This window comes from Monodon monoceros, unplaced genomic scaffold, assembly GCF_005190385.1.
Source record: "Monodon monoceros isolate NGI ecotype Baffin Bay Population unplaced genomic scaffold, NGI_Narwhal_1 Super_Scaffold_6, whole genome shotgun sequence".
NCBI lineage: Eukaryota > Metazoa > Chordata > Mammalia > Artiodactyla > Monodontidae > Monodon > Monodon monoceros.
Genome location: NW_021703783.1, coordinates 11,242,077 through 11,260,670, shown reverse-complemented (window position 1 = coordinate 11,260,670; position 18,594 = coordinate 11,242,077). Strand labels below are relative to the sequence as shown.

The window sequence follows — 18,594 nt, the reverse complement described above, 5'->3', positions numbered from 1 at the left end:
TGGTTTTAGATTACTTGCCTCAGAAGCGTATGCACTGAAATTGATTTTTAGACATATCCACACAATTATCCATAGGACGCACAGTTATAAGCTCCAGACCCTTGTCTGAACACTCAGGTATATCCGTGTTCACATGGGTGGCCATGCTCTCACATGTGCCATGAATTGTCAGGAATGCTGTTCAGAGTTGGCTGATCAAGAGATACACAGCGCAAAGGAACAGGATTTGAGACAGCCCAGGGTTTCCTCTTCAAGTAGGTTTAAAACTTTTTTTTTTTTTTCTCTCACAACTTCCTTCCTGTTCTAACTGCCAGTGCTCAGAAGTCAGCCTTGAGAGACAGAGGCACCCAGGACGGAGACGTGAACCCTTGAATGTAAGTTGAAATACCTTCAGGGTAGGGGAGGCTACAGGTGAGCACAGACAAATGGAGGAATCTCTACACAAGACTACAGTCCTCTACGGTTTATTTTTTTGAGAGGGGCTGTGCCTCTTTAAAACAAACTTTATGAAAAGAAAGTACCTAAGGAGGCTGCAGAGAAGGGGAAGTCAGAGCGGGAGAGCGGGAGTGGCAGCCGTGACTCAGGGGAGGCACCTCGGTGAGGGAGGGTGAGTGCTGCAGCCCAGGAGATAAATTCTGGATGTCCTGGAAAAAGGCTCTGAATGTACCCACTGGGCGTGCCTGGCCAGGTTCCTACAAGGTTGGAGCCGGCATCTGGCCAAGCTCAGAAGCAAAAAGACTGTAGATCCAAACTGATACGAAACGCGTTGGTGGATGGTGGGTTTCTGCTAGGGTGGAGACGTGTGGTTTCCTGTTTATAGGCAGACTTTAAAGAGACTGGTTGAAAAGAAAAAAAATGGTTCAAAGTTGTCAAATATTAAGCTCTTTTCCACTTAAGAATTTTCTGGGGATGTAAGAGAAATGCATAATGAAAGCCTCCCCTAGGGTACAGTGGGATTTAATTATCCAAGGGGGAGCATGGCTATTTACTCATCATTCTACAGGGATAGCATTTCTACCATTAGCAAAAGCCAGTGAGATGGGCAAAAAGATAAGTGCTGTTGTTGCCAAAGACCAGCTCTTTACCTCTGAGAGAACTAAAAGCAAACACAGAAGACACCAAACAATTTATTAAGAGATACATTCTAGAAAAGTCCAAGTGGGCTCAGATAGGACCCCCAGTCAGTGGGCCTTCAAAATGTCAGGGTCTGAATTTGGCAGCCATGAGAAGTGCTTTAGGTGTGACCGGAAATACTTTCTTCCTTTTTAGAGGATGTCCTAGGCAGCATGTTTTAGAAAGTGGTCTGTAATTAAACTCTGGACCTAGGGTAACTTGTGGCATGGGTCTGATAAACTCTGAGCTGTTCTTCTGCTCAGGCTCGGGGAATGCAGATTTCTCCTACATGGAGGTCCCATAGTCACCCCTTCACATAGAGACCAAGAACCACTGAATTCAGGGTTAGCATGTTGGAGCCTCAGTGCAGGAATGATTAAGCAAAGAGAATCAAGCGGTCTGTGCTGGCCCCAGAGAGTCCAGTCACAGGCAACCATCATTCACCTTCGCCATTGCTTTGTTTCATTACCTTTATAAGGAAAGATCCCTCCCAAATCCAGATATGACACAGACATAGTAAGATCATCTTATTATTTCCTGAGGTGTGTGGACTTCTGAGAGAATAGTTCATTCCCCATCCATACCGCACAGATCCAGCACACGTGGAATAACCAGGTTTTAGCCGAACAAATGCTGGCATCTTCCAGGCATTGGAATTCGGTCCTTATTTGGGAGACCGTGAGTTTGTCCCTCAGGAAGTATCCTCTGAGCAATGTCAAGGTTCTGTTTTCAGTGGAAGCTCAGAACAGCAGAGTCAATCGGATGGAAAGATGAGCGCCCCGACCAATTCATGGGAGCACAATAAATTTCAAACTTCAGCTGGCAGGAAGAGAGATGCTTTGGGGGGAGTAAAAATTAAGCAGATAGAGAAAGAGAAACAACTTACGTGGAGGGCCTTCTTTGGGTCAGACCTGGTATGAGAAATTTATAAATCTGAATTCTGAGAGGACACAGTGAGGACAGGAAGGCTCAGAAGTGTTCAATGACTTGGCTAAGGTCACACACTGGTGCAAAAAAGAACCAGTAGCTACAATGCCTCAGAGGGACATTTTAGGAAATGCCCAAGGAAGAAATATTCTTTAATCCCACATTCTGAGCATCCTTGTTCCTGGGTCAGTGTTACTGTCACCCAGGATCTTGGGTTAGAGTCCATACTGGCACCCCCAGAGATGGGTCTCATGTTACTCCTGAAACTTCAACATTTATCCATTCAATGAAGAATCACTGAGTCCCTCCCTGCTGGTTTGCACACATTCTGGTTTCCACAGCCAGAGCTTGTAAAAATTCACTTGGGTTTTCTTAGAGGGGCTGATATTCACCATTTGTGCTTATAAAAATTGTCTCTACTTCTGTCTAACTTTTCATGCTTAATTTAAAACCTCTGTGAATGGATCGAATAATTGCAGTGTAGTCTTTTGCCCAATAATGGCCGCCTTAATGCAGTTTCCTTTGAGGATTATTTAAAATGAACGTTTGTGAAAGTAGAGTGACTTCACACAGTAGAGGCTCAGGAAAGAGATGAATGCGTCTGCTGAGTTCTCTCTCCTTTTGCATATGAATCTGGGTGTCCACGGGGCACTGGTCCTAGGACCACCCCCCTTCTTCCTTGATACTAAAATCCATGGATGCTCTGAGTCCCGTGCCCTCAGTATCAGCAGACCATCTGTACTATGAATGTCCGGGAAGGAATGATGTATTATTTCTCAGGAAATAATTCTTTCAAGGGAAATGCTAAAGAATTCTGCTTCTAGGAGCCTGTACCCTCCTCTGATTGATCTTAATGTTTATGGTGACAAGACAGTGTAACAAGACACTGTCCTCTCAGGCATGGGGTTGGGTCCTCTTATCCAGCACTGCACTTTCAGATGTTCTTGGTGGGGGGTGGTAAAGAGCAGCTCTGAGGAGCCCTGGAAGCACCAATTCCTCTCAGTCACTAGGGAATAGTGACACACCAGAAAGGAAGCCAGAAACAGGACAGCTTCTGGAGTCCCGAAGGATAAACTTGGATTCCCCAAATGAGCCAAATTACCACGTAGACAGCAAAGCAGACACAAATCATCCTCCACTAGCCCTGAGAGGGTCCAGCTCTCCATGACCTGCTGGAAAGCTACAACCCCAGATTTGGGGAAAGTGGGCATATCCTGGACATTGGGAAACGAAGATGACAGGGAAAGCTGATGCTCACGTAGGTACTTCTCTGACGGAAATCCCCTACTTCTGTGACTTCCACATTTGTCTCTCTCTCTCCCTCCACTTTACTCTTTTATCTAATACTCCCGGCCTGTGCATCTAAGAAGCATGATCTGGCAACTTTGGGGCATGAGTTAAGTCTCCACTGTACTTTGCTCCAGAGCCAGAGGGAATTCTCTCCATTAGCTGTGCCTGTGTCTCCTGTCATTTCCCATCATTCACAGAGTGACCCTTGGCTTCACTTATGAAAGGGAGCAATAAATAGAATCTAAAATTAAATTGCTTTTTAAAGAAATATAATAGTGACAGTCCCATTTTATGGCTGACTCAGTTCATAAACAATCCTTGCAGTTCCCAGAACTTCTTGTCTCTTTCGTACTCCTCAAAGAGACAAAATCTATTTTTAAGAAGGAAGGAGATGAGCTTGTCAACACTGCAGATCCAAAAGAAAGCATTGGTGTCTGGCAGTCAGTTACCTTGCTGAAGCTGAAACTGTAGCAAAACAGACAGCGTCACCAGGAAAGGAGGAGAGGAAGCGAATAGAGTGTTATTGAACATCTACTATTGACCAGGACAGTCCAAGAACTTTTCATGTTTTCCCCACTCTTCAACCCTGTAAAGAAAGATTATTATTCCCACTTTACTGGTGGAAAAACTTGGGCTCGATGAGGTTAATAACTGGCTTTAGTCCCATAAAAAGTCAATCGTGGATACACAATTTGAATTTCTGGCCCATCGGTCTCAAAGCTCAAGTTCCAGGAGACATACAGGGTCATCTTTCTATGAATTAACCAGGTGATTTGTTTCATCTAAACTCAAGAGTTTTACCTTTTCTTGCCCTCCAATTATTTAGAACTGCCTTAATGAACCAGTAGAGTGTGCTCCATCCTGGAGACTGGTAAATTCTTAAGTGCATTTCACTTTCAGTGTCTTGGAAATTTCACTGAATTTGTAAGCAAAAACACCGATTTGTGCTATGTTATACTCATGCCATGAGTACCCACCCTAATTTAATTTGGCATTTTAATTGAGCCTGAGAGGATTAAGTTGCTGACTCAGCCCATCTAAATCTTGGCACTGTTTCACTGAATACTAAACATGGGTGTGTGTGGGTTTGTTGTGAAAATTCACATGTGTGGGCATCTGTGAAGCAGGAAACAGATAAGTAGAGTGGTGAGCACATAAAAAAAAAAAGCGTATGTGCTTTGGGGCCTTATGAAATAAAAAATTGATAGTTCTCCATTTCACTTCTACTGTGTAAAGAACCAAAGTCAAAAACAACCTACAAAGAAACAAACAAACAAAACAACCCTGCTCTTTGTGGAACAGGGGGTGAGCTGCAGAGGGAGGTGAGCAGACCCCAACAAGAACGTTCTGTGCTGATGGGCTGGGTTCTCCCCAACCTCACCTCCACTTCCTCTTTCCCTTTCTTGTTTTACAGGCTTCTTTAACTTAAGGAGCATTAGGGTCATTGAATTATGAAGGGGTCTCAGAGATGTTTTAACGCAATGATTTCATTTTGCAGAGGCCAAAACTGGAGCAGAGGTTCAGTGACTTGCGCAAGGGGACACGGAGCCTAGTTGCACTGAAAACCCTCTTTATGTGACACTTCCCTGACTTGCTAAAGCTGCCCTGCAGAGTTTTGCAAAGCAGCACTTATCTCTGCCTGTGCACCCCCCAGGGAGATTCCCACAATGACCAAACGAGCTCTCCAGAGCTCTCCAGTTTCATTATTACTTCTTAATAAAGAGAGCTGGAGCGACAGAGCGTAGAGCCTCAGGTCAGACCACCCGGGCTCAGATATTCATTCTGCCGCTTACACAACAAGTCTTCTTGGGCAAATTACTTACCTCACCTTTAGTTTCCTGGTCTGTAGAAGGGAATGGTGATAACAGCCGTCCTTAAGGTTGTGGTGAGGACTAAATGAGATAATCCTCGTGACAGCATTTAGCACTATGTGTGATAACTGTTAGAATTATTATCATCAATTACAAAACCAGCTGTTCTTTAGATGATGAGATTAGAAAAAAGTCTGGAATTTCCATAAAATTACTATTTTCACTTCAGCAGCACCCATAAAATGGAAAAGAGAAAAATGAGGGAGTTCCCTGGTGGCCTAGTGGTTAGGATTCCGGGCTTTCACTGCCACGGTCCAGGTTCAACCCCTGGTCAGGGAACTGAAGTCGTTCAAGCTGCACGGTGCGGCCAAAAAAAAAAAAAACAGTAAAAATTATAAAAAAAAAAAAAAAGGAAAATTGTATTTGTAATTCAATATACACACACAGGTAGTCTGGGAAACCATTGTCAAGGTATATAAACCAGTTGGGACTTTGGGAGAATCTGAAGTTCCCCGGAAATGAACTGTGAAATTGAAAATGTAGGCTCTTTGGGGAATTCACATAAATTTGAAATAGTAAAACAGAGGTAGGTAGTCTCTTATATACACCGGTGAAATAAGGTAACGGAATGGCAATTTAGCTGACACTTGACTACAGGTAAAGGCCTTAGAAAAGGAAAGCACCTAGAGATGGTCTGCCCTAACCCCTCACTTCCCGAGATGAGGAAAGGAAGATCACAGCAGTTGGAACATTTGCTCCCAGGGTTACAGCTAGCTAGTGGCAAAGCCAGAATGAAAACTCATGCATGATGGGGCCTAGTTCGGTGAGGGAATAATTACCCAAAATCAAATAGATTGACCCAGGACTCTTCCCTAAAACTGCCTCCTGTGCACTGTCGCTCTTCTGCTGGGCTTGTGGTCAGATCCAGATGTTACATGGTATCTTCTCCTGCTTCTGAGGGCCAACGTTCCAGGCTCACAGACAGGATCCGTGGCTTGAGGCTGAGTTGTGTCATTGGTCTGGCCAGGCTTCAGAGACAAGCAAGCTTCCCCTTTAACACTCAACGCTCTGCTTCATTGTTTCCAAAAGTTACAGTTTCAAGGTCATGTTCTTAATCATGAACTTCAGTAGAATCTACAAAGGACTTCAGGAGTCCATGAACCCCTGTACTGCATGCACAATTTCATGGGCTTTTTCCTTTTTTCCTTTTATAAGGACCATGACCCTTACCCAATTTTTAAAGAGCTTTGTAATCTCCAAAAAGATTAAGAACCATCAGTCAAACAAGCTGGGCTTTTTGATATGGCTAGATTGCTCTTCCTCCAATGTCTTCTCCACTTCGGAGAATAACAAATACCAGTATGTGCTAAAGTACAGTGTCTTGTAAGATGCTCATCATATATTTGTGACCTTAATTTTGCTTTCAAAAGGCCCTTCCCTGAGAAGTGGTTTCCAGTCCTTTATTTGCCATATTATGACATTTTCATCTTTTTTTCCAATCAGCTCTCCAGAGTGAACTGGTTTGGGGTCATCTGACTTCATATCTCTTTTTTTTATGCTATATAATTAGACCAGATTATTTTCATGTAGTCCCGAATTTCCTCCTCTTGACTTCTACAATTTCATATAGTAATCGCACATTATCCTCTGATCTTCAATGCCTTTAAATAAATTTTTGGCTCATTTTTATAGAGCAATTATTGTATCTGTAATGAATCAAGGAAATTTAAAAGTGACACAAGTCTCAGATTCACTAATGAAAAGATCAAGCTCTAGATGACAGATAAATTAACTTGTCAGTGATTACACTGTGAGAAGTTAGGAAATGCTGTCCTAGACCAGATCTTTCTCTCTCTCTGTCTCTGTCTCTGTCTCTATCTCTCTCTCTCTCCTTTCAAAATTGAGATTTGAGGGTGCAGAATTACAATTCCCTAGGTTATTAAAGTCGCCATGATCTTCTGTGATGTCATCATCTCATGGTCAAACTTCAAGCACATGACTTGTTAGAACCAAGCAATATATTCCAGAAAGTACTGCCTATGGGGCCTGAGATGCTTTCATCTGTAGATAGCTTTCCTGATGCTCTGTCTGCAGGTTTCTTATGTGACCTCTACCCTGGATATCTGGTCAGGCTCCAGAGGAGGACCTGTCTCATCTGATTACTCTCCTCTGGGTTGCTCTTTATGTGTGACTTAATGGTTGTCCTTAAACTACCCACAACCTACAACCTCCACCCACTGCATCCTACATTGTTTTTCCAACCAGTTCATTCACTTTCCCTGGGTGTTTTTTGTAACATGAGTTGAGTTAGTCACTCTGTTTATTGTGATCTTCTCTAGAGGCTCAACTCTGAGTGGAGTGGGTTCTGTAGCTGAAGCAAGAGTTGCCATAGGAACAGGCCTACATGCTTCCTTCCTACACAGGAAGTGGACCTGGGCATTGCAATACTGTTTTCAGAGTTGATCCAAGAGTCACAGTGTTTGGCTTGTTATTTTGCTGGAAGAGGATTGATGAGCCAGAAGATATGATTTCTTTTCCTTCCCTTTTTTTTATTCTGTTAAAACTGCTTTTGTTTGGCTTCACTTCCAAATTATTTTTCTTCCTGTTGCCAATAATAGTGACATTGAGACTCAAAACCGTAACTGATTTTGGCCAGACACAGCTTCACTCTCAGGGGACTTTTTAGAGATTTGAAGAGTCACTCAGGATGAGATGTGATAGGTATTTACTTAGTGTTCTGCCACTTCCGAGCACTAAAGCCTTTACCCAAAACAGGGAAGAGAGTTACCCTCAGAGCAGAACAAAAGGAAATCAGGACATTATCTCCTTCTCCAAATATCTCCCTTGTTTCCCCCAAATAGCTCCATTGCTTCCAGCCATGGGGCCTGAAATTCTTCCAGTAGAGATTTCTTCCTCTTTATTAAGACATGGCATCTCACCCCACTATGTGAACTTGGGCAATTCTTTTAACCTCTGGGTTTCAAGGTTCTCAATGATTAAATTAGGGTTTGGAATATATTACCTCTAAGGTTCATTTCAGCTCTGAAAAGCTCTGACTTTACATGCCCTAAGAGGAATAATTTTTAAATTTATTATTCATTCATCAACACTTATGTGTGAATAATTTTATTAGATCTTCCCTCAATGTTTTAACACAAAACAAGTAAATATAAATGATGATGGAAGAAGACAGACCCCAGAGTATGCCCAGGTGAGGTCTTAGAGCATAAGGTCAGGGGAAATCTCGAGAGGGTAGAGAAGTACTAAAAGGGAAGTGGAAATTGATAGAAGGTACTAAAGACACAGTTACAATATGTCTGGAGGAATTTAGAGTCCTTTGCTATTTTGTGTCATTTCAAAAGAACAGAAGATCTTTATATATAGAACCTATTAAGTCAATGAATGAACGCTTATAAAATGGCTGAACTATTTCAGTGTCTTGGGAGATTCAAGAGAAACACAACACTTAGTACCTGCGCTCAAGGAATTATTAGCAGTGTTGGGTGAAAACCAATCAGACACTCAGGCAGGTATCACAGGGACCTACAACTTCTCATGAGTTACCTTTGAGCTCTTGTAGGAGGTCAGGGAAAGATTCAATGAATGGGAAAGAGCTAACATTTTTTAGCACGTACTTGAAACCATCATAACTGGGATTGTACACACTGAGCACTTTGACACTGGCAAGGCTGGCTGGATTTGGAGGACTGTGATAATTTCTATAAGTATATGAGCTAGGGACACTCATTATCGTCCGGGACAGCTGTACTATGTTGTTTCACTTGTTTTACAGGATTCCCGAAGAGTTACTTATTTTCTGTCAGTTTCATTCAGTGAACAGGAGGGACACATCCCAGTACGGTAACATTCAGGCATGTGAAAGGAAAGCCTGGAATGCATTATATTCTTATTTTGTGAAATAGAATGAGGCTGAATTAGGGGGAAATCTGGAAAATCCCTGACAATTACACAAGTTCATTAGGGCAAAAATAGTGCTAAGAACAGCCCCACAAACATCGTTCATATCCACTGACTTTTGGCTAATAGACCATTCTCTCTCTCTCTCCTTCTTTCTCTCCCTCCCTCGCTCTCTAGATCAAAATGACTGAAAAGGCCCCAGAACCACACCTGGAGGAGGATGAAGAGCTGGATGGCAAGCTCAGTTACAAGCCTCCACCACAGAAGTCCCTGAAGGAGCTGCAGGAGATGGACAAAGATGATGAAAGTCTAGCGAAGTACAAGAAAACGCTCCTGGGGGACGGGCCTGTGGTAGCAGGTGCGTGTGTGCCGAGATGCGGGGCAGGTGGAGGGGCACTGACAAGGCAGACATTTCAGCTACTCAGGAGCAGTTGCAAAGGAAAGTGTACCAAGTGCTCCCAGGGTTAAGTGAGTGAGGTGCAATCTCTATGTGCCGAATCAAGTTATGGACCAGATAATTAAGCTTTCTTTGGAGATAAGGTGCAAGTTGACATTGACACAGATAAAAATAACACATAGGGAGGGTTTAGAAGGAATTTCAGACTACCACTCAGAATTGTCTTCTCTCCACGATTGCTCACCTTCTCTCTTTTTCTTCTCTTTCTCCTTCTCACTCCTTACCTAAATAACCATCTCTTCCACATACACATAGGCAATGGTGAACTAAGACATGGCCCAGAGATATGGATGGGCCGTGACTAACCAGCAGAGTACCCATAGCCACTCAGGAGATGTCTGCTATTGAGGATTGAGATGGACCTACAAGGACCTGAAGCAGAAATAGCATCACTGTAATGTATAAGGCCACTAAGACCAGGCATGGTGAATCAGCCACTTCCATTTCTTTTCTCCTCCAGATGGAGATATCCCTTTTCTTTGTTTTCTTCTCTCTCTCCTACTTTAAATGCACACACACACACACACACACACACACACACACACACACACGAGTACGCAAATACCTCCTCTCTGTGCTTACATTCCCTTTTGAATCCTGCAGACCCAACAGCCCCCAATGTCACTGTCACCCGTCTTACCCTGGTTTGTGAAAGTGCCCCAGGACCCATCACCATGGACCTCACTGGTAAGTGGACACATCTGTTCTGTTTAGTGGGGCCTAATGGCATCACTGGGCAAACTGGTTTTTGTCTTCTGTCCCAGCAAAAAAAGAGAAACATCCTAGTAAAGTGAATTCTAGTAAGGTACGCTGAGCCCAGTTCACAAATCATAGTTTTCACAGTATTTACTGTGCTTAATGAAAAGCCCAATCTCTGTCTCTAATTGAAAAGGGGTCAGGTGTAAGTACTGGATATATCTACCTGTATCATATTTACTTCAGATTTTTATCTCCACATGGTAGCAGGAGAATTACTATTTGTGTAAAAAGACTGCTGATGGAAATGTTAAGAAGCAAGCTGTATGCTTCTGAAATGGTAATATTTATACAATCTAAACATCAGAGAAAATATTGACCTTGCATCAGCTACAGAACTTACCCGAAGACAGGAAGAAATCTAAGACCTCCTGAATAATGCTAGGAATTCCACTGTTAAATACACATTATTTAACTTAAAGCTCTGATTCTTTTAAAGAAGCAACTTCCCCCACTAAAGATGTACAAATTAACATGTTATTTTCTTTCACTTTATTGTGACTTAGGTCTGGAGGAAATGAGGAGAGACGGGGAAGGTGGCTGATTTGGGGAAAATTGGCAAATGGGAGGAATGAGGAAAGGGCCACTGAGCTAGGGGTTTGGGGCATGAAAGGCAGGTCTTTAGTAAAAAACCAAAAATTATTACTAGATTCAAAAAATGGACTCATGAGACAGAATAAAGCATGACTCTAGAACAGTAGGCTTAAAAGCAAGGTGGTTCCCCTCACACAGGACACATCCACTCTTTACCTTTTATGGGCTTTTTGTCAGAGAGAGGAAATTGGAGGCTAAGACACACTTCCTATTCAACCGAAATCATTAGAGCATACATTCAGCTACCTCCACGTTCTAGCATTTCTCCAAGAGAGAAACTCTCTCTCTCTCTCTCTCTCTCATCGGACCTCAGACCTCTTCCTGTGCGAAACTGCGTAAAGTTACCAGGTACAACCATCATTTTGCAAGATAAGGTCTGAATTAGCGCTAAGGAAACCTGCTCTGTTCAGAGGGCTTGATGATATTGCAGGGAAAACTTGGTCTCTGTCCTCTTTTCCCAGCAGCAAGAAAACCAAATTCAGTTTTCTGTCACAAAAAAGCTATAGAGGTGAATCCCAGATGTATACATAGGATGCTGGTACCAACTCTGTACATGAAGCAGGTGCACAGAATTGTGCAAAACATACACACACACACACAGTCACCCCGAATGTCAAATTATACAGGATCACGTTGGGAGAGGAGCAGAGAAAGATCACTTCTCTAATTAGGGGCAGATCTCAGTTTTATGGAGCCTGGAGCTTTTATAACTTAAGTGATGTTTCCTTTTCCTTAAGAAAAATAATATGAAATTGCAAATGCAAAAGCAAAATTAAGTACAAAAGTGAAATTTTTTTAGAATGATAAAAAGGAACCAAATGAGTACATTTTTTAAAGCCATAAAACACCACAAATGCTAACAAATCTACAAAAAAATAGCTGGCACTCATATAATATTTTTCTCCTATTTCTTTATTTGAGGGGTGGGGGCAGAGTCTTTAACCATAACATCTTACATATCCTTAAGGTTGCAGTCAAACTTGGGGAAAAGCTCTATCACATTTCTTTCACATCTGGCTGCAAGATTTCAGGCATTTCAAATGTGTTTTTGTGCAGCAACTAATCTCAGACATTCTTTGACTTGAGGACCATGTGGACCATGTTGCTCTGAGGAGCCCAGCAAATGGCTCTGGAGCTTCAACTTCATTCATCTCCTTGTGAATGTCCTTCTGAGGAGAATTAACTCTTTCAAAATCCACTTCTACAGGGGATCTGGAAGCCCTCAAAAAAGAAACCTTTGTGCTAAAGGAAGGTGTTGAATATAGAGTCAAAATTAACTTCAAAGTAAGTATCTGGTTGTGTATGTTTTAATAAAGTTTAAATCCTTCCTATAATCAGAGGAAGAAAAAATCAAATTTCTTGCGTTATCACGTTGGCATACTTTTTGTTTATTTCTCTTTTTTCCCTGGACTGTCCTCTCCCCAATCCTGGGCTCTACCTGTTACAGGTGCACCTTTGCTTCATGCCTTTTTCCAGCCAGGACCCTTCCCTTGGACTCTCCCTTGATCACTGAAGCCAATGGGATCCCTCTCCTGGGACCTTCTAATACTCCCATCCACAAGACACACATTAATTTGTATTATACCATTTGTATCATTTCTCCCCTATTCAACCTAAACACCTTGAGATAGGGAGAGACTATCTATCACTTCTTTGCAATATTTCAAGCAAAACTTTTAAAATGGTAGATAGTTCATGACTGTTTATTGAGAAATAGATAAATGAATGAATCAATTAATAGGAAAAGAAAATAGAACAGCTAGAGCCTCAGCTCTAATTACTCAAGGATATATAAATCCAGGGGGTGTGGTGCTTGGTAAATAACTGGAAATTACAATTTAGTTGTACAGCAGGTAAACAAGTAAGAGCAAAACTAAATAGGAGATAAACTGACATAGAATGAATAGGCCCACATCCCAGTGAGCAACCAAAATCAAGGAGAAAAGTAACCTTGACTTTGAAAACAAATGAGTTAGAAATTCACTGTTTGCATTTAATTGCTTATATGTGCTTTGGTTGCCCCTCACTCCCACTTGGTCACTTCCTCCAGGGCTTGGGCTCCACCAACAAAGACCCCATCTGCCCTCTCTATTTGTACACCAGCCCTTCTTTCTCCAAGGTTCAGGATATGATTCAGGGTCCATGGACAATCATTCCACACCACATACAAATATGCCTCAAAATAATTTCCTTCTGAAAATATTTGTTGATGCCTACTCTATAATAGACACTCTATAATAGTCACTTACTTGTTTCCTGTATTTATTACTAAAGCACCTGAGAGTTTAGTAAGGCATTGTATCCAAATATGCTTCAGATGGGTTTCACATCAGTCCAATTTCAAATCATTAATGCTACTGCCTTAATTTTTCAATTTAATAAGCAGTTGGGATTGACACATATACATTAATATGTATAAGATAGATAACTAATAGGAACCTGCTGTATAAAAATAAATAAATAAAATTCAAAAAGAAATGTTGATGTGAATAAGATGAGAAGGAAAGGTCTGGTGCGTGGGCTTCTGCCATGGGTGGCAAGGCCGGGGTTGGGTCCTCGGCAGTCAGGATTACACATGAAGGCGATGGAGGAGCAGTTTTCAAGTCCCATCCACTTCAGAGATTTGGCCTTGTCTCTAACAGGGAAAGGTCACTCTCTATGTGTAACCCACATAAAGTCGAACCTCCCTGTGGCCTGTCCCAGCATGGATCGAGGAAGAAACACCAGTTCCAAACTGAAAATATGTAATTGGAAAGTGATTTAAATCTTTACTGATGTCTTTTGAAAAATGTCCAAGAAAGTTTGCATTCATAACACCAGCAACACACCCTAGAATCCTCTTTCATTAACTCTCTTAGTTGCTCTCAAAGTTCTCTGTCTCCCTCAAAACTTAAAAACACTCTCCAAAAACTGGGATGGTTCTTTTAGTTTCTTCCCCTTTTCCTTCTGCCTCCCAAGGAGATGTGGTATATGTGATTTCCATGGCTCTCAGTTTTTTGTTGTTTGTTTGTGTGTTGGGTTTTTTTTGCGGTACGCGGGCCTCTCACTGCTGTGGCCTCTCCCGTTGCGGAGCAAAGGCTCTGGACGCGCAGGCTCAGCGGCCATGGCTCACGGGCCCAGCCGCTCCGCGGCATGTGAGATCTTCCCGGACCGGGGCACGAACCCATGTCCCCTTCATCGACAGGCGGACTCTCAACCACTGCACCACCAGGGAAGCCCGGCTCTCACTTTTATTCATGCTCCCAGTAAACTGTCTTTTCCTGGGGTGGAAAAGACAATTGGGAGGGATGTGCTGGCAGAGGAAGAGAATAACTAGGAATATTTATACTTTTCTTTCGTCTGTTTCAACCACATTTATGTTAAATGAACCCTCTATTGAGCAGTAGAAAAACAGGAATCTCTTTATTTTGAAGCCCTTATTTACTACTCTGCCACCATTCCTGTTTTTTGGTCTTTTAACCACCAGACCACATCTTCTACTAGGCCCAGAAGACCAGCTTAGAGACTTCTAGAAAGATGCATTCATTTTTCCTATTTCTATGAGCCACATGTGGAAGTCAGAGGAATTAGAAAGTTTGGGTTTCATTTCATCACAGTTTCTTCAATGAAGCTGTTTTCTTTCTGTCTGCTTTTGGTAGGTTTATGCTACAGATTTTACTGAGTGACAGTTTCAAACCTCAGCTGGCAATATTCACGGCTGTGCTACCTCATTGCCAATGAAACAAAATGTAGCACTGACAGATTGCTTTAACTATTCCGTCCAAAACAAAAAGGGAGTCCTACCTATTGTCGAGGAGAACCTATTTTTAAGATGCTTTAATTCTTACATCGGCGAACAATTAACCAAGCCATCCAGCTAATGCTGCCATGCCCACTTTAATTTGTTTGTGTAAACATGACCACTGTATAAAATTAACAGAGAGACCAGTTCAGTCCTAGGTAGAATGAATCATGGAAAAACAAAGTGCTTGGGCTGTCTATATTTTCATTCTGCTTTAGTAAATTTTCTTTGAAAGGCTTGGGAAAGTGGCAAGATCTCAGACAACGTCTGAAAATGACAGCCATCCAAAATACAGATGTAAATGGATTTCACCCATTATTTACATATGAGGGGGATGTTTTCCTGTGACGCATCCCCTCATCTCTAGGCTCCAATCACAGTTACATTCCAGGCAAAGTCACCTTCTAGACCTGATTTTCCATTACGGCTTTTCTCTTTGCTTGTTTTTCATATGTTAGGTGGATCATTTCTGAAGTTAGGATTTTTCAGATATTTACACAATAGTTTCCATGGGTACCTTTGTAACCTAAAACGAGGATGGTCTTCTGGCCAGTAATATCAGGGAGGGGAGATCAAGACCATTCTCTGGACCATTGAGGAAGGAGAAATGCAATGAAGAATATTGAGACAATGTTGTAATTAACCATCCCATCCCTGACACCAAAAATCACAGTATTAGACAGTTACAACCAGGTTGGTAACGTTGAGTCTTGTGACCTCCTCTCTCCAATGTCTGCCTCATCACCGCGCTAAAAGACAGTAGTAACTTATTCTGAACCAAATCTTCAGTCCTTTCATCCTCAGAGAAGCCTCAGCTAGGTAGGATCAGCATGAAAGATGAGGGAAAATGAAAGATCCTCTCTAATCCGAATCGCTTGAATCCTTCCCACCTACAGGTGAACAGGGATATTGTGTCAGGACTGAAATATGTTCAACACACCTACCGGACTGGAGTGAAAGGTAAAGTATCAACACTTTCCACTGTCCCAAACTCTGCTTCTCACCGACACTTAAACTTCAGGTTATTAGCAACTTTTAGCCCTAAACTCTTTTAAGAATCTGATGACAGCTGTGGACACTCACCCTGTGAGAGGCACACATATACTTCTGACCTACGTATTAATGGCAAGGTCTGTATTCAGGAAACTTAGTTAAGACTGGGTCAGCCACTAACCCTCAGCATTCAGCTTCTGGAATTCAACTTTATTACTTATAAAGGGGAAGAGTAACCAAGATAAGTTTGAATCAAAGTACATAAATGTAGTCTTAAAATTAAAAAAAAAAAAAAAAAAAGCAGTTCACAAGTATAAAACCTGGGTGTCAGAGAAATCCGAGATAGGAAAGACCTATCCAATGGGAGGTGGTAGCAGCATACGGGGGGCAGGTGGCGGGGCAGAGGGGTAGGGACAGTGCTCAATTTCATAAACAAAGAAATAGAAAAAAGTACTCTTTCTAGAATCGAGAAAAGCTTTGTAACTGAAACAAATAATATCACATTACTTAACGTGCAGTTTTCTCGACAAGTTGCACCTAAGCGGTACATGCCGTGGGAACCTGTCTTCAGTTGTCTTCCATTAATATGGCCAGGGAGAAGTGAACGGTGGAAGGCTGATGGAAGCACTTGTAAAGTTCCCTTTTACCTGAAGGTGTCAAACAGCATCCCCCGGAAGTCTGAAACAATAATGTGTAGGTCAGTTCCTCCAAATCGATCAATGAGGGCTAGGGAAGGTGCTGTAGGTCAGTTCCTCCAAATCGATCAATGAGCGCTAGGGAAGATGCTGATCCATTTGCATGACATAGAGAACCACTCAGTGACTCAAATGCCACAGAAGATTGTTAACCTGAAAGATCTTGGTTGATCGTTCCAATACCTAGTCTCATGAAAAAATAGTTCAGTTTATTATTTTCCTTTGGGCGTAAAGACTGTGGTGCTTCACTTGGGCAAGAGGTCGATGAGGTGTCTGTAGCGGTTCCTCCAAGCTTATTCAAAACAACAGCTAACTAAATGTCACCTGCCTGCCTACCTACCTTTATTTATACTTTCTAATCCCTACTATTCTTAATATATAACCCAGTTACCTATTAATAACTTTGGTTGGCTATTTTTACCATCTGTCCCAGTTCATCACTATTTTTTGTTTTTACCAAATTATTGGGTTTTCCTTTCCATTTAATTATTCCATCCATGAATTCTGTTCATTCTGATCCCCAGCTGTTACCTTATCTCCTCCAACTGTTCATAGAATGATAGTTTGTATATAGAAGACCCTTGAAGTTCATTATATAGAAAAGAAAGAGAGGCTCCAAAGTGTTAGGTAGTTGCAGAGCTGAAGCCAGAACTCAAGTCTCAACTAGTTTGAGATATTTTTTTATGGAGATAGAATTGACATATAACATTGTATCATTTTGAGGCTTATAGCATAATGATCTGATATATGTATATATTGCAGAATGATTACCAAAAGTTTAGTTAATACCCATCACCACACATAGTTACAATGCTTTTTTCTTGTGTTGAGAACTTTTAATATCAACTCTCTCAGCAACTTCCAAATATACACTAGAGTACTTTTAACGATGGTCACCATGCTGTGCATTCCATCCCCAGGACTTACTTATCTTATAACTGGGAGTTTGTACCTTTTGACCACCTGGGATTTTTTTTATGGTATAATCTGCTACATCTCCATAAAAAGAGTCTAGATCCCCATGGATTTAGGGCACTGATTCCCCACCTTCCTGAATCTCAAAATCATCTGTAATGTGTTTTAAAGACACTGATGCTTGGGACCCACAGCAGATCACTAACCTTTGGGAGTGGGTCAAAGAATAGTGTATTATTCAAAAGAACTCCAATTTTTTTAAAAAAATGTTTTTAAGAGAAAATAAAAAAGTTGCCCCAGGTAAATCTGGTATTTAGCCAAGATTGGAAACCATTGCTCTTGGCTTTGATCACAGTGAGCTGTGCTCCAAATTCTTCAGTGTGCAGTGTTTGTTTTCCCTCTACCAGGCTTTCACCCTAATGAGCTTTTCTTTCTTCCCAGTGGATAAAGCAACATTCATGGTTGGCAGCTACGGGCCTCGGCCAGAGGAGTATGAGTTTCTGACTCCAACTGAGGAGGCCCCCAAGGGCATGCTGGCTCGAGGCACTTACCACAACAAATCCTTCTTCACGGATGATGACAAGCACGACCACCTTACCTGGGAGTGGAGCCTGTCCATCAAGAAGGACTGGACAGAATGAGCGCCTCTGCCCATCCCTTTCCCTACCTTTGCCACCCAGAAGAGCCCCGTCCCTCCTCCCTGATCACAGCTGAGCCCCATCTCCAGCAACCTCCACCTTCTCTTATCGCTGCATCCTCTCCCACACTGTCTCTCACAGTGGTCCCCCGAACAAGATGCTTAAAACCCAGGCTTTAATCCTGCCCCCACGCTTCTGATCCCCTCTCATAGCCAGATCTGCCCGGTTCTCCATCCCAGCAGACAATCATTTAATATTCCCTCTTTTATTCCCATTCGAGCAACTAGAGGCCAGGAAATGGGCAAACTAGCACTAACAGTCCTTTTGCCTTGGGTCCCTGTATCTCCTTCCCATCCCTGGATTCTCCTGTGGTTGCTGCTGATTCACTGAAGGTCCCTAATCACATTCCCTGCCAACTGGGGTTCTTCTTCACTGGGAGACACTGTAAACAGCACAAGAGTACAAGAATAAAACAGTTGTATGATCAGATTGAGACCCTCATTTCTTTGCTTTCTTCCTTCAAACAAATATGGTAACCGGATGGTTCCCATTCATGAGTTTCCTCAGAGGGACTGGGGCAGAGCACAGCACACGTGGTGTCACATCATTGGGAACAGTCTCGTTCCCCTGTTCCAGTGCGATGGGCAATGAGCTTTCAGGATAGGAATGGTAGGAAATCTCAATTTATTTTATTTTATAGTATTAT

General features: G+C 42.2%; 1 protein-coding gene across 1 annotated transcript; it reads left to right on the top strand.

The window, feature by feature from the left end:
- The first annotated feature begins 309 nt into the window (after positions 1-309).
- ARHGDIB (Rho GDP dissociation inhibitor beta) lies at positions 310-18,377 on the top strand. Its single transcript, XM_029205294.1, has 6 exons — positions 310-374; positions 9,237-9,417; positions 10,120-10,203; positions 12,074-12,150; positions 15,544-15,607; positions 17,692-18,377. Exons 2-6 carry the CDS (start codon positions 9,243-9,245, stop codon positions 17,889-17,891), a joined length of 600 nt encoding a protein of 199 aa, XP_029061127.1. The 5' UTR covers positions 310-374; positions 9,237-9,242; the 3' UTR covers positions 17,892-18,377.
- Positions 18,378-18,594: the final 217 nt, after the last annotated feature.

Bases quoted from the DNA above. Each gene is read 5' to 3' on its own strand.
- ARHGDIB (XM_029205294.1), top strand. From the start codon at position 9,243: ATGACTGAAAAGGCCCCAGAACCACACCTGGAGGAGGATGAAGAGCTG. The intron at 12,151-15,543 runs GTAAGTATCTGG...TCCCACCTACAG, and splicing joins GAGTCAAAATTAACTTCAAA to GTGAACAGGGATATTGTGTC. The intron at 15,608-17,691 runs GTAAAGTATCAA...CTTTCTTCCCAG, and splicing joins CTACCGGACTGGAGTGAAAG to TGGATAAAGCAACATTCATG.